This window comes from Petromyzon marinus, chromosome 5, assembly GCF_048934315.1.
Source record: "Petromyzon marinus isolate PM22_M1 ecotype Great Lakes invasive population chromosome 5, UKy_Petmar_22M1.pri1.0, whole genome shotgun sequence".
Lineage (NCBI taxonomy): Eukaryota > Metazoa > Chordata > Hyperoartia > Petromyzontiformes > Petromyzontidae > Petromyzon > Petromyzon marinus.
In genome coordinates this window covers 8,394,783-8,408,388 of record NC_133671.1, presented here as the reverse complement: position 1 = coordinate 8,408,388, position 13,606 = coordinate 8,394,783, and the positions used below count along the sequence as shown (strand labels likewise).

Here is a 13,606-nt window from a genome sequence, read left to right as displayed (position 1 = left end):
CGACGCTGTGAGCTGAGGTCATAGCCTCATGGATCTTAGTTTAGTGATTTTGGTCCCTGAGTTCAGGTTGCAGACGTGAGTTCTTTTTTTTTACATTAATTTTGTGATCCTACCAGGTGGTGTGTTCATGAACTTCTCTGGTTAGTGGATTTTATTTACGGAGTGCTGTCACAATGGTAAGCGCGGTTGTGATCTCGCTCCAGTTTCACCAAACGTGCACAAGTGATGAGCGCATATTTGCTGAAAGTAGGCACGTTAATAAATAACATGAGGTGGCCTACGTCAAACACCAGCAGCAGCGGCTGACAACTTTATGTCATCGAGCGAGAAGGTGAACTGCTCCGTCGACTTTCCGAAGAAGCTCCCAGCACGTGGGGTGAAACGACGGACATCGTGCCGGGCAGCACACGGCGCAACCTGAAAACGTGGTTGCGAGATGTTATCTCCCTCGCCTGGTTTGCAGGAGGTCGTGGGTTCGATCCCCACCCTGACGATGCCTTTTGTATATTTGGAGTTTGGTCGCACGGATTTTTTTCTCCGGGTCCTCCGGTTTTTCCCTCCATATTCGGAAACATGCATTTGATGATGATGATATAAGTCACTTAGACGAACTATCATGTGTGACCAGATCTCTTCTGGAAAATGGCTAATAGCTCAGTGGGCCTTACGTGGCAATTGAAATAGTTTAACAGACATGAAAAAAATTCATGTTTAACATTTTCTGCCAAATGTCTTAACACAGAGCAATGCATTTGTCCATCTTAAGTCCCCCAACAGCAGCTGAACCAAACACTGTGCTGAGAACAGCCCTAGAAAGCAAGTCATAACAGGGTTGTCTATCCTCTTGAGAGGCAAGAATAACATGTGGGATGGTATTTAGGGCGATGACCATCTTCCAGGGAATTTAGAATATGCAGTCCGTCAATGTGTGTGCTGCGAACGAGCGTTTGCCTCTGCTCATCTGTTGGCAGCCCTAAAGCATATTTTGACATTCCACGTTTCTGTGACAGGGCCAAGCACAACTACCGTTGACATCCTACAGTGGCACTCGTTAAGTCAAACGTAGTTTGGCTTCTGTGAAGAAGGTCTATTGCCTGAAACTTCCTATTACAAGGCAGCGTTAATAGTCGATGTTATTCGTAGCATGAGTCCTTATTTCACCAGCTAAGAACTCGTTTGGAGACATCAAGGATGGCCTGGAATAATGCATTTATTTCAGTCCTTAAGCTCACCATACATGCATCGAATAACGTAGATCGCGTTTTTCAAGTTGTACACGTAAAGCTTCACAGTGAATTCAAGGATCGCGCTACATTCGCTTGTGTTGCATAACTATTTGGTTCATTATCTGAATTGCGATCCTGAATCAGAACAATTCATCCGATCGCCAGATAAGTGACTCATTTAGTTACACCTCTAAAAAAATAAATGTGTCGTTAAACCCGCCACCACCTGACACTGCCAATTAGTAAGGTTTGTCACGTAAACAAATGCCAGTTCGTAACAATATTCATACTCTCAGCTCTTTCGGTAAAGTCACGTTGAAGGGAAACAATAAAATAATAAAATATATAAAAAAAATTCTCACGACGTTTCGACCATTACACAAACGGTCATCATCAGGTTTTATATATATTTTATTATTTTATTGTTTCCCTTCAACGTGACTTTACCGAAAGAGCTAAGAATATGAATTACTGCAGTCACGAAAGCTTTAAATCAAAATTTAGTTCGTAACTAGTTCAGCACATCGGTGTGTTGGAGAGTAAATCCACAACATTTACAACTCGTTTACCGTGACCTTTCGCCACCAGTAATTACAACCAGCCTCATCAATCGTGGAGAAATTATCCCGTTGCTGCACGATCCCAATTGTGCAGTACACACACTATGTCATTTATCAATATATTTCAAGTTCATTGAGTTAAAATATGATTTGCAACAGTTTTTTTGTTTTAATTCACCACGTCCTCTTACAAGGCAGTTCCATTCTCACACACCCTGCCATAGGAATGTGGCATTTCCACCGCTGGCCCAGGGTCACGAAGGCAGTTGACCCCCCCCCCCCCCACCCATGCTCGTTCCGTGCAGCTTGTAAATTAAACACGGCTCCGTGGAGTCGGGCTCTCTGTTGTGCACAAGAACAATGATCCCCTCTGATATTTATATTCTTCCCTCCCCATAGCCTAAAGTTGTGTTCACACTGCCTCTCTGGCTTACGTTAAGTGAAAGCCACGTGCCTGACATTGTGAGATGTGTTCACACCACCACAGAGTGCAACCAAAACCATTATCCACTCCTTCACCGGAGGAGGAACAGCAAAACTACACTGACCCTCCCCCTGAAGTTGTCGTCGTGGCGAGCATGCATGTACCGTATGTTGTATGTGGGGGAGTGGTAGTTGTAAGCGGTTCGTGCTTTGTGCTACGAACCCGGCGACCCAAGTTCGATTCCTGCTCACGGCCAACATCGCTGACGAATATCTGAACTGGTACTGGACTTCCCCTAGGTCGACTCGGCCTCAAACGAGAACCTGGCGTGGTGTGTAAACATCACCACTGGGGAGATAAAGGCGGCCGGGCGTGGTGCTGGTCATCCAACCCCATGCGTACCGTTTCGGCCTTCATAGGTGCTCGCTAACAGCACTTACCCCAACAGTCTGTTAAGGCTATACGGGGGGTCTTTGTATGTTTCTTTAAATTCTTTCGCACCATACATAGCCAACCGTTCTAATCGGAGGTGCGGGGAAAGGACAACAAACGAAACACAAAAAATAGTTCTAAAGAAATTAGTTTTCAATCTATATGATGATTTAAAAGTGGATAGCACCAGTGGCTTCCTAATATCGGAATGGATCATCTAAAAGCGCACGATGTAGTGACTGTCTTTGTTCGATGGTTAGCAGACCTCGACATTGGCATTTAGCTCCTGAACATATTTCTGCCAAATGAAAGATTTAGTCACCAATGTGGAATTCAACATTCGCGTCATGTGGAATGTGAAAAATTGAGTGGAGCCCTTTGGCTCTGCCCCTTTACGTCTATTCTGATTGGCTACCTAAAGTCTAGATTTGAAGTTTTCCTGACTGCAAGGATCTTTCGGTAAAGTTACGTAGGTGAAAAAATAAAATATAAAATAAATACATTAAATCACGACGTTTCTGGTGCAACACAAGCGCCCGTCATCAGGTGGGACATCCACAGCAAGAAAACAATTGCTGAAATGGTCAAGAGAGCTGCTAAAAAAACAAGAGGTTATACATAACTTCTTGTTGTTCCACCTGATGACAGGGGCTTGTGTTTTTTTCGCAAATTCGCTTGAAGTTTCACGTTTCTTTATTGAAAGTGAATCTAATAAATAATTCTACACACAGCTTAAAGGTCGCAGTCTGAGCTTAGCTCTGTTTCACTCCAGCGCAGTCTTCGAGACAGGCTGGTCCCTTCACCTGATGAAGGCCGCTTGTGTTGTGGCCGAAAAGTCGTGATTTTTGTTGTTTTATTTTTTACCTACGTGACTTTACCGAAAGAACCAAAGAGTATGGCTACCTAAACTTCCAATACAGTAACATGCAGTCATCTACTTACGAACACTCGCAACTTACGAACCAGCTTCCATGACATTTTTTTGTTTAAATTACATCCGACTTAAAACGCGAACTCGCACTTTTAAACTGAACCGCAGGACTAACAACAAAAGTAGCGGCACATCAACCGTTACGTCTGCGACATCGCCGAAGTGGGTCTTACATATAGAGCTGGGATATCTTGATTATGTAGGCAATCGATGGCTCTTCTAGCAGTGCAATTATCGGACTCGTCGGATGACACGACAATTTAAAGGCTCACCTCGGCCCTCAAGTGTGCCGCTGGATGGGAGGTGATAGGCGGGGCTTGGCTTATGCCATGAACATTAGAGCCCGTGTCACGGTGTCCGTCGCTGGTCGGGAGTTTCCTGCCTCCGCGAGACAGGATGTGTGGTGGGGACAGGGGCTGGCATTTCAAGTAGATTTACTATTAGTCGATTAATCTACTTAAAAAGCATGCCAGCTCTAACTATGTACATGAAGTTGATCCGGCGTGAATCCACCTTCGAGTTGCCTTGCTGTGTGGGCCCCATGTGATCGGCAGGGTTTAAAGGCTGCCCATATGTTCGCCCCGAGATGCTCATTGTTAGCGGGGGTTGAAGGCCCCCCCTTTGTTTGCTGGCTAGGAAGCTTTGACGGGGTACTTGTTATTGGTGTTGTGGCCGAGTGACGGCAGAGATTCGTCGGCTAAAAGTGATACTTATGCTCACGAAGAGTGCATCTCTTGTCTTAAGAATCGTATTACTTTCAATTCGTACACTGTATATATATGCTGAAATGAGGTCTCTCTCTTGTCCCCTGCAGGCATTAGGGGCCACTGCAAGCGAAGCGAAAAAACCCAGATTGAATGAAATCGCACCTCCTAATGCTAACGTTTGATCCAATCGTGAAAAGAGATGGGCCAGACAATCAATTGCAAGCCTAGCTATGAGTATATAAATGAAACCATTTGAAAACTCTACACATAAATGTGATTTCCACCATGTGAGAAATAACACGAATACAGTGCTGCACAGGAAGCTGACTCATTTTCCTGTAACTGCCAGTAATTTTTCGATGTTTGGAATTCGGTCACGATCACAAAACGCCAGCCTGTCCTTCACAAGAAGTGACGTCGGGAATTTTGACCACCACACATTACTTGGTAGACAGCATACTTTTGTGTGCTTTGCCAGTTACCTACCGTACCATTTTGTATGTTAAGGCTCTTATATGTGACTGCATCTCAGAATGCTGTGCTATGGCGACTTTTATATAAAGACTTCCTGTATATCTGGTATTGACTGCATTTTCAAATGTATCAACCGAAAGTAGCCACAGCCTGGGTTTAAACTCCTAGAACCTTCTGGGAGCCACCTATAAAAAATATAAAAACTGGATTCAATGTTTTCCACTTGGCACATTAGAGCAGAGCCATCACTCGCTATAGGGTGTTTTTTTCAATTGCTCTTTGCTCTGCTGTACAATAACCAAACCGGGAAACTGTCCTCACACGACTGCGAGGACACGGCACGACCGGGTCATCTACATGCGTCTTGACTTTCATTGCTTGTGCCGTCAGTGACATGGCTCGGTTTGTGCAGTGGAAAAAAACGGCAATGCGTCTTGAGCCATGCCGAGCTGGTTGAGGCACTGCCCAATATGCAGCCTCGGTTTGTGAAGTATAAGACGCCACTGCGGTTTCACTGTGACTCGGGTACATAAACACCTCTACATTGAGCCACACATGTAGCTACCAAGGGTTGTTCTTATAGTTGCAGTACAACTATCGGCGATTCTCACTAATAAATCATGCAGTTTTTTTAAGAATACATCTCTTACAAGAGGCTGTTCATTCTAATCATGGATCCATATTTTACTCACCCTCAAGCATAAACATGTTATTGGCTATTAAAAAAAAACCTGTTTTAAGTTGTTGGCAAGGTTTTACACCAATAATACAAGAGGAGAGTTCATGCTGATAAGATCAGCGTTCACCAGCATCGAATCAAGCACGCGAGTCAAAACTTTCAGTTGGCTCGTCTTGAAGCAATGCTGCTGAAATGTTGGCCCTCCCAGGCCATGCGGCTGATGGCTTGTGTAATACACATGTAGGTAGGTACACAGGTATGCGAAGGATATGTATTGCCTGCTTATTTTGAAATGGCATGTTCCGTTTCAGAGCTCCCACCTTAACCAGTGCCATTAACTCATCATTCTCTTCGTACCCATGATGGCAATATCTTCTGGAGCTGAATGGCAGTCGACGTATGATCGGCACGAGAGGGCTTCTGAAGTGTCCGTGCAGCTTTTCTATGCCTCTTCCGTTGAATGAGTGCAAGACTACAGTTGCGTTTACGAAATGGTCCATAGTTTTGGGTTACATGGCCACAGACTGCGGCTTGTTAATCATTAATTTAAAAAAAGAGGAAGCGAAAGAGATAAAAAAATAGAATAACCTTTATTCAGACCCCTCCTCCAACCGTGGCCAGACAGGAAAATTTAACACAAACGCGATGAACAAAGGAATAAGTTACCAACAGCAGGCAGCGAGCTTTCCCCACAATTGACAGTAATCAATAACGTGATTAAAAACCAATCCCCTTCCCGTACATCGGACAGTCTTATCAATTATAGAAAATGTATCACTAACTTTATAGTTTTTGTAGGTTCAATTCAAAGCAAGCACTCATAAAAATTTCAATCAAGTAGTTCGTCTACTTTAAATACACCAAAAATGTTAAAAGTCAACACAGTATGCCACTCGAATTCAAAATGCCGCCCCCCCCCCCCCCTGTTTTCTCAAGAATCACAACGTAAAAACAATGAGCTGCTGTCCACTCGACATTCAGGCTGGATCGAAGGAACGTTGTTTTTTACGTGGATGAGACCGTTTCAAGGCTACACAACTTTTGACAAAGCGGCACATAAGAGGGTTACGTTCAGTTTTAAGTACTGTACATGGCCACATTAATATTAAGACACCCAGGTATTTGGAACTGCCTTAAACATAAGACAACCAGAGTCAAGGCATGATCATCAGGCAGGCCGGACTGCGTTCTAACACATTGCCACAGTCCAAACTGCCCAAGGCCTGGCAATCGAGGGCAGTCTATACCATCACCATGATCTACATGGGAGGGGGGATAGAGCCGTCAAAACGAGCCACGGTCAATCCACTGCTGGAGAAAGACAGCGATTCAACTCGGTCTTATACAGAGGGCTAACTGAATTATGATGCACATTCACACCAGGTTGGGAGTATAGTTCTCATATCGTCACCATCAACTGCCCTGCAGTATTCGGGACGAGGCCAATTTGCCGCCACTGCTTTAACAACTTATTATTCTGTTCATTACAATTAACGATATCCGTGTGCCGTTGGGTACACTGCAGATGTAACCACTGATCGTGCTGTCGAGGCCTCCGCCGCCTCTACTCCACACTTCCATATACTTAGAGGAAGAGGCCTTTTGTCAATCCACTGCTGGATGAGGACCTCCCTGCGCTGTGCAGGTTATGGGGGGGGGGGGGGAAAGAGGGATTATTTGACCAGATTTAACCACACAATTGCATAAATGCCGCGAAACCTTTTTATAATCTCAGACCTCCCGATTTCCTTCCACCAACAAGCGTGACATTTCACACCGCCACCCTTCCACGTATCAAATATATTCGCGCGAGGAATCTTAAGCGCCCCCTTGGGCTCCTCCGCCTGTGCATCGTTTTCCACAAAAGAGTTTGGGGGGGGCGGGGGTAACCCCGACTTTTAAATCCAGAGCCATTCGGTGGACATTCCACATTCCCCTGGCGGCTACAGGATGATTAGCATGGTTGCCTCATCTGTTAAGAGGTGCTCGTTTTTATCGACCGCGAAGGATAGGGGATGATGTGCCCGAAATGTGACCTCTGTCAGCAGATCGAACAGTCAAGGTAACTTTGTTAACACTTGGGTTAAGCAGTTAGGCGATATAAGGCAATGGTTCTCACCAAATAATGGATACACACGCTAAAGTTACTGGTGCTCGGCTGATAAAGCCACTTGAAACGAGAATGCAACTTTAATGGCTATCAATTCTTTAAAAAATAAAAACCCCTCTACGAAGAGTAATCATTGCAACCATCTCTGAACAGCGCCGAAAGGTGGTGGGGGTGTTGGGTAAAATGACAACTCCGTGTCGCACTGCCAGGACATGCTGGCGTGTGTGTCTAGGCCCTGACACTGGCGAACAAGCCAGCGAAGTGAATCATCACCCGGGCAAAAAGACGGAACTGGCCAAAGGCTTGGGAGACACGAGACGACCCTTGTGGCTTCACCGCATCCTAACACCAGAAACAGCACTTTTAGGATACATCTTTCGAACAGTAATAATCATATCCCAGCCCCTCCCCCCTCCCACTCAAAGCGGGCCTCATCATCAGCAAGCTTCAGCAACCAATTGAATCGTAAATAGCTTGAGAATAGTTTGGTTTCCTTTGACAAGACACCACCTCACCTGCTGACCATTATCATCAAAAACCCTTGATGTGGAGAGAAAGGGGGGCGATACAGGCGCTTACTTTAATATTATACACTCTCCACCGTCAAGTGTGGAATATTTTAAACGTTTTGCTTACAAAAAAAAACACATTTCAAGTTGTTTTACAACTACGGTAAAAAGATCGGTATGGCGTGTCCCGTGTGTAACGTTTATCGTCCCTGTCGAATTTTATAACCTAAAGATACACACACACACATAAGCCGCGATGATTGTGCTACTGGAATCGCGTGATGACCGGGAGGTTGTCGCGAAGACCCCGTGTCTGTCCGTCTCCACGTGCTATGAGCGTCACCCCCCCCCCCTCCGACAACTCTCACAATAATCAATTTGGCCGATAACGCGCCTTCATTTTTTATAGAATAAAGAGGACCGCAGAGCTTGGGAAATTATTGGTAGCGAAGGCTTCTCTCATCCGCGTGGCTGGTGCCGTCTTCCCGTTCGTGTTCTGTGGTTCATCCAGCTCCCCACCCCCACCTGCCCCCAATCTCTCTCGAGCTCTCGTTACAAGTTGAAATAATTAAACTCCCGCTTATTTAACTTGACGAAACAAAAATGGGGGACAACAACCAACCCCCCCCCCGCCACTCCTCCGTCTTCACTCGTTGTTCGCTTTGGGTGGTGGTGGGGGTTAAGGCTTTTAGTGTTGAGGTTAGAATCGAGGGATTGAGGAGAGCGAAGGAACGACGGGCGAGTCGAGAGCACTCCCAAAGTCAGGCGGAATTCTTCATCACGCGTTCGTGGGGGGCAGTAAAGGCGACTCCCCTCGCCACCACTAGGGGGGGGTCCACTAGGGGGTCCCCCCCCCACATACATACCGGGCGGCTGAGTGCCACCAAACACCACCTCCCCCCGCCGCGTGTAACCAGATATTTTTTTTACTCCGGCATAACAGGGCTAGGCTGCATTGTCATTTAACAATAATACAAAAATCCCACAACGCGCACGTCGTAGACGTTTTGTTTGCAATCATTTGTAACGGGAATGGTCCTCTCCCTCCCTCTCTCTGCCCGGCTCCTCTCAGTGGCTCCCTAGCCCCTGACACGGCAATTGAGAGCCTCGAGAGAGCCTCGAGAGGCAATCTCCCTCCAGGGCCCACCACCACCCGCTGGATGGGGCCGTGGTGCCCGCGTGTGAATTTAAAATCCGCGCCTCCATTCACAGTTCAGAGCCACGCGGCCACCCCCGTCACGTCTCTCCCTGCCCCCCACCACTGCTGCTGGGATTCATGCCGCCCCCCACCCCCTTCTCCTACAGCTTACCCTGGCGGTGTACAGCACGGTCTATGCGCAGGCGTGGGGAGGAGATGAGACCCCCACCGCGAACAGAGTTCGACTCCCACCCAACCACCCACCACCCCCCGTCCAACAGTTCCCATCGCTGGGAACCAAATCTTCCCATCGTCTTGGGACCGACCCCTCGCGGTGTGCACGCCAGTCTCGGGGGGTGGGGGGGGAGAGACAAAGACGGCCGGGCAAGCGCGGAACTGCCCGGCACGGCCACCCCCGGAGGCGGCGGGAGGAACGGGGTTATTCAAACCCCTCCTCCTGTCGGATTCGCGAGGCTGCACGGGGAGACGATGGGATGAGCAGCAGCAGCAGCCGGCAGGCCTCGCGTCACAGTCAGAAGGCCGCGATGGGGGTCTGCCACGCGGCGTCCAGGGCACCGCCGCCGCCGCCCGACGTCCGCGTGGGCGCCGCGCAGAGCCCCGCGAGCCCCGACTCGAGCCCCGTGAGCGCCGCCGATGCCGCCGACGCCGCCGCGTCCCCCGCCTCCCCCGCGCTCCGCCGGGGTCGCTTGGCACCACCCTCCTCATTCTCTTCTTCATCCTCCTCAGCAGCATCTCCTCCTCCTCCTCGCCGCCGCTGCTGCTGCCTCTCCTCCCGCAGCCCCGCCTCACCATCTCCCACCCCCGCCGCATCATCCTCCTCCTCCTTCACCACCTCCTCCACCTCCTCGTCGTGCGCGCTCGGCGCGGGCCGCGTTCGCCGCGTCCGCATCGGGCAGCAGTTGCGACGCTTGCGGCGAGCGGCGCCGCGCTGCTGCTGCTGCGTGGCGGCCACCACGTTCGCGTCCAAGTCCCACACAACGCGACACTCGCTCGCGCTCTCCGCCTCCTCCACGTCCCCGTCGCAATCTCCACAGCCCCCTCCTCCATCGTCGTCGACAGCTCCCGCCCACGTGCCCGCCTCCTCCTCCTCGTCATGCCCGCCCACTGTGACGTAGCCCCCCTTGGCACCACGCCCCGTGGGCGGCGTGCCGATTACGTCACGGCCGGACTCGTCCAACGCGCCGTGCGGGACCGAGTGGGGGTGGTGGTGGTGATGGTGGTAGCTCCCGCACAGGGTGGCGGCGATGGCGGCCACGGCGCTCAGCGTCTCGGCGTCAGAGCCGTCGCCGCTCTCGGGCGGCGTCGGAGGCAGCGGCGGCGAGAGCTGCGGCGGAGGTAGCGGCGGCTGCTGCTGCTCCTGCTGCTGCTGCTGAGAGAAGAGCGCGGCGTGTGCTCGCTGCGCCGCGACGAGGCGCGGCTCCTCGTCGAAGTAGGCGCGCTGGGCGCTACGCAGCACGTACGAGACGAGGAGGCTGCGGTGGAGGCTGAGTCCGCCCCGCGGGCTGCAGTGCATCTTGCCCAGGGAGAGCGCGATCAGGCGCTCCGCCTCCATGGCCAAGCAGTCGTCCGTCCTTCCTTTCTCCCTCCCCCCCCCCAACTCTACTCTAACCCTTCCCTTCTCTCTACGCCGCCGTGCCGGGGTCGTGCGTTCGAGGAGGCTACACCGAGCATACAAGCACACACCGCCGCGTTCCTTAATATGTAATGTAACGGATCGTATAAATAGTAGATTTAAACCGTCTTGAAGAGGTCCTCTCGTTTCTCTGGTGCGTTTAAAGCGGTTGTCGTGTGGTTGCGTGGTGTGTGGGGGGGATATGTCACAAAGTCGGGGCGCGAAACCCGGGATAACGCATCACGATCCTCGAACCAATGACTGAGCCAACTGCCGCACCGGTGCTTATGTACCCCGGTAGTACGTGACGTCACCCGTTGCCACCTACTTCTCCGTCGCCAGCCAATCGCATCGAGGCGCGCGAGACTTGGCTCCGCCCATCATTGGAAGGCAGCCAATCGGAGCGCGACCCCGCGGTTTGAATGGAATGCTGCCTCAGGCCCGGGGTCTTGCGCAACATCCAACGTGGGGGAGGGGAAGGGGTGACAGGGGAGCCGACTGAACCAACTGGGAAGTGCCACCGAGAGGGGGGGGGGGAGAATTCATTGAGACCGGCTCCAATTACCCCGCGCGTTTCGTAGTTTACCTCGCGGCCGATTCACTGCCCGTTCCACTCCTTATCATCTAAAAGCATCAACATTTAACGATGTAGAGAAGTGGCTTAAGTATTCTCTCACCCTCCCCCCACATCTCCCCCCCACCCTTTCGGCCACTTCGTATAATCCACCCGCCCCCTCCGGAATTTTCCACGTGACGTCATTCCCGCCTCGCGCGGGTGACGTCACCCCGGGGTCGGTCACGTGAGCGTTGAGAACAACGAGGTCCCCCCCTCTCTCCCTCTCCCCTGGGGTGTTGTGGGGGATGGGTTATTGATTAGAAGCGAATTTTCGTCTTTGCGTTTTAATTCCCCCCCCCACTACTACCGCTATCTGTGCGAGTGTGAGTGTGTGTGGGGGGGGCACCTGGCGTGTTTGTTTTAATTCAGCTAAAGACGTCCGCTTGTGTGGGGTTCATACACGGGACGTGCTCAGTGCTGCTGTGGTGTACAGTGGCCCTGACCACGTGTGCACTGTACCGCACTGTACAGTGACTTTATAGGCAATGTGTGTTGCAATTCGAGACGATTACATTACTTTGTGTGTTTATACGATGTGTACATTACTGTTCATTTTTTGTGTGTGTGTGTGTGCACCTAGCTTGGCACCGTCACTGAGTGGTTGAACGGCGTCTGGTTGTCGCTGTTGTGCTCTGTATAGATTCTGTTTGGCCGGCTGCCGATGGCTGTAATCCTTCTCATCGAGCGCCGAGGAGATTACAGCACACGTGGACGACTCGACGCCTCTTCCATGGGGCCGTCCATAAATGACGTCACGCGATTTTGGACGATTTTTTTACTCCCCCCCCCCCACCCCCCGTTCGTCACACGGCGTCACAAAAAGTCAGACCCCCCCTCAAATATGACGTCACAAAGCTCTGCCCCCCCCCCCCCACAAAAAATATATAAAACATGCTTCAAATCGCTTTAAACTATTTTCATTGTAGTGCGTATTTAATGTGGCGCTGCACTCTGATGATGTAGGAGAAAACATTTATTAAAAAGTCTACTTAATTAAGTAGAACGTGCTGTCTATATTTATTTAAAGTTGTGCATTTTGATGTTTTATTTTTTTTATCTTCGTGACTTTACCGAATAGAACCAAAGAGTATTATAGCACGTGGCCCATCAGGCAAAGACCCCCCCCGTGTAGTCTTAAAAGACTGTTAGCGAGCACTTATGAATGCCGGTACGGTGAACGAGCGGGTGGGTGACCCATCACCACGCCCGGCCGCCTTTATATCCCCAGTAACGATGATACATCATCTAACCAGGTACTCGTTTGAGACTGGGACTCTCTAGGGGAGGCCCAGGACCGGTTCAAATAGATTAGTGGCCGTGAGCGGGAATCCAACTCGGGTGGCAGTGCAACTTGCTCATCACTACACCATACGGATATATTTCATGATATCTTAATTTACATATTATTTATATTAGATTTATATTTACTTTACATTTAGTATTTTGTACTGAATGCCTTCAGGGCGTGATAGGCCACGTGCTTCCGGTCACGTGATGCGCGTGGCTCTCCCACGGGCCACGTGCTCAAAGAACCACCCCACAGGGTATCCCGAGCCAAAACCAATACGTTATACATGCACGGAGTACTGAATGTTACGTTTGGTCAATATTGCTCTATACTCCTGCATGTTTCGTCAGTATTGCTATACTGAACATGGACTATTTGTAAACGGATGGAACAACATGTGATGGGAGAAATGTGGATTATAAAGAGACTTCTAGAAATCAGTACGTGTGGAAAGAGTGATGGCTTGCAAAGAGAAAGCAGAGCCATCGGCTAATAAACGTTGAAGTGATAAGGTAACATTTTGCAGATGTGATGAGGGCAGGTCTTGGGAGATCAATAAGGAAACATGTGAGTGGACTCAATGTAGGCATGTGATTCACAAGAGTGGACAAAGTCTACTCTTTCGGGTAGTCTGGGACTTTACAGGCACACCCAGTTGCATGTCTTGATAACGTTTTGGACTGAAGAAGAGCTGTTAAAGTTCAACGCGGCTTGTATCCGTCTTCCCTATGGCAATGTGTCTTGTGGTGAAAGCTGGAAATGTCTAGACATTCCTCGGACATACTAAACAAAACAAATTCGACATAAGGGTGGAGCGGCGAGGTTATTTTCTTCAACTCAATGTTACAGTGGTGCGTGGCAAATGGTTGAGATATAAAA

The 13,606-nt window shown here is 49.6% G+C and overlaps 1 protein-coding gene across 1 annotated transcript; it reads right to left on the bottom strand.

Moving 5' to 3' along the window:
* Positions 1 to 6,004: 6,004 nt before the first annotated feature.
* LOC142914928 (uncharacterized) lies at positions 6,005 to 11,310 on the bottom strand. Its single transcript, XM_076061152.1, has one exon. It carries the CDS (start codon positions 10,761 to 10,763, stop codon positions 9,723 to 9,725), a length of 1,041 nt encoding a protein of 346 aa, XP_075917267.1. The 5' UTR covers positions 10,764 to 11,310; the 3' UTR covers positions 6,005 to 9,722.
* Positions 11,311 to 13,606: the final 2,296 nt, after the last annotated feature.

Bases quoted from the DNA above. Each gene is read 5' to 3' on its own strand.
- LOC142914928 (XM_076061152.1), bottom strand. From the start codon at position 10,763: ATGGAGGCGGAGCGCCTGATCGCGCTCTCCCTGGGCAAGATGCACTGC.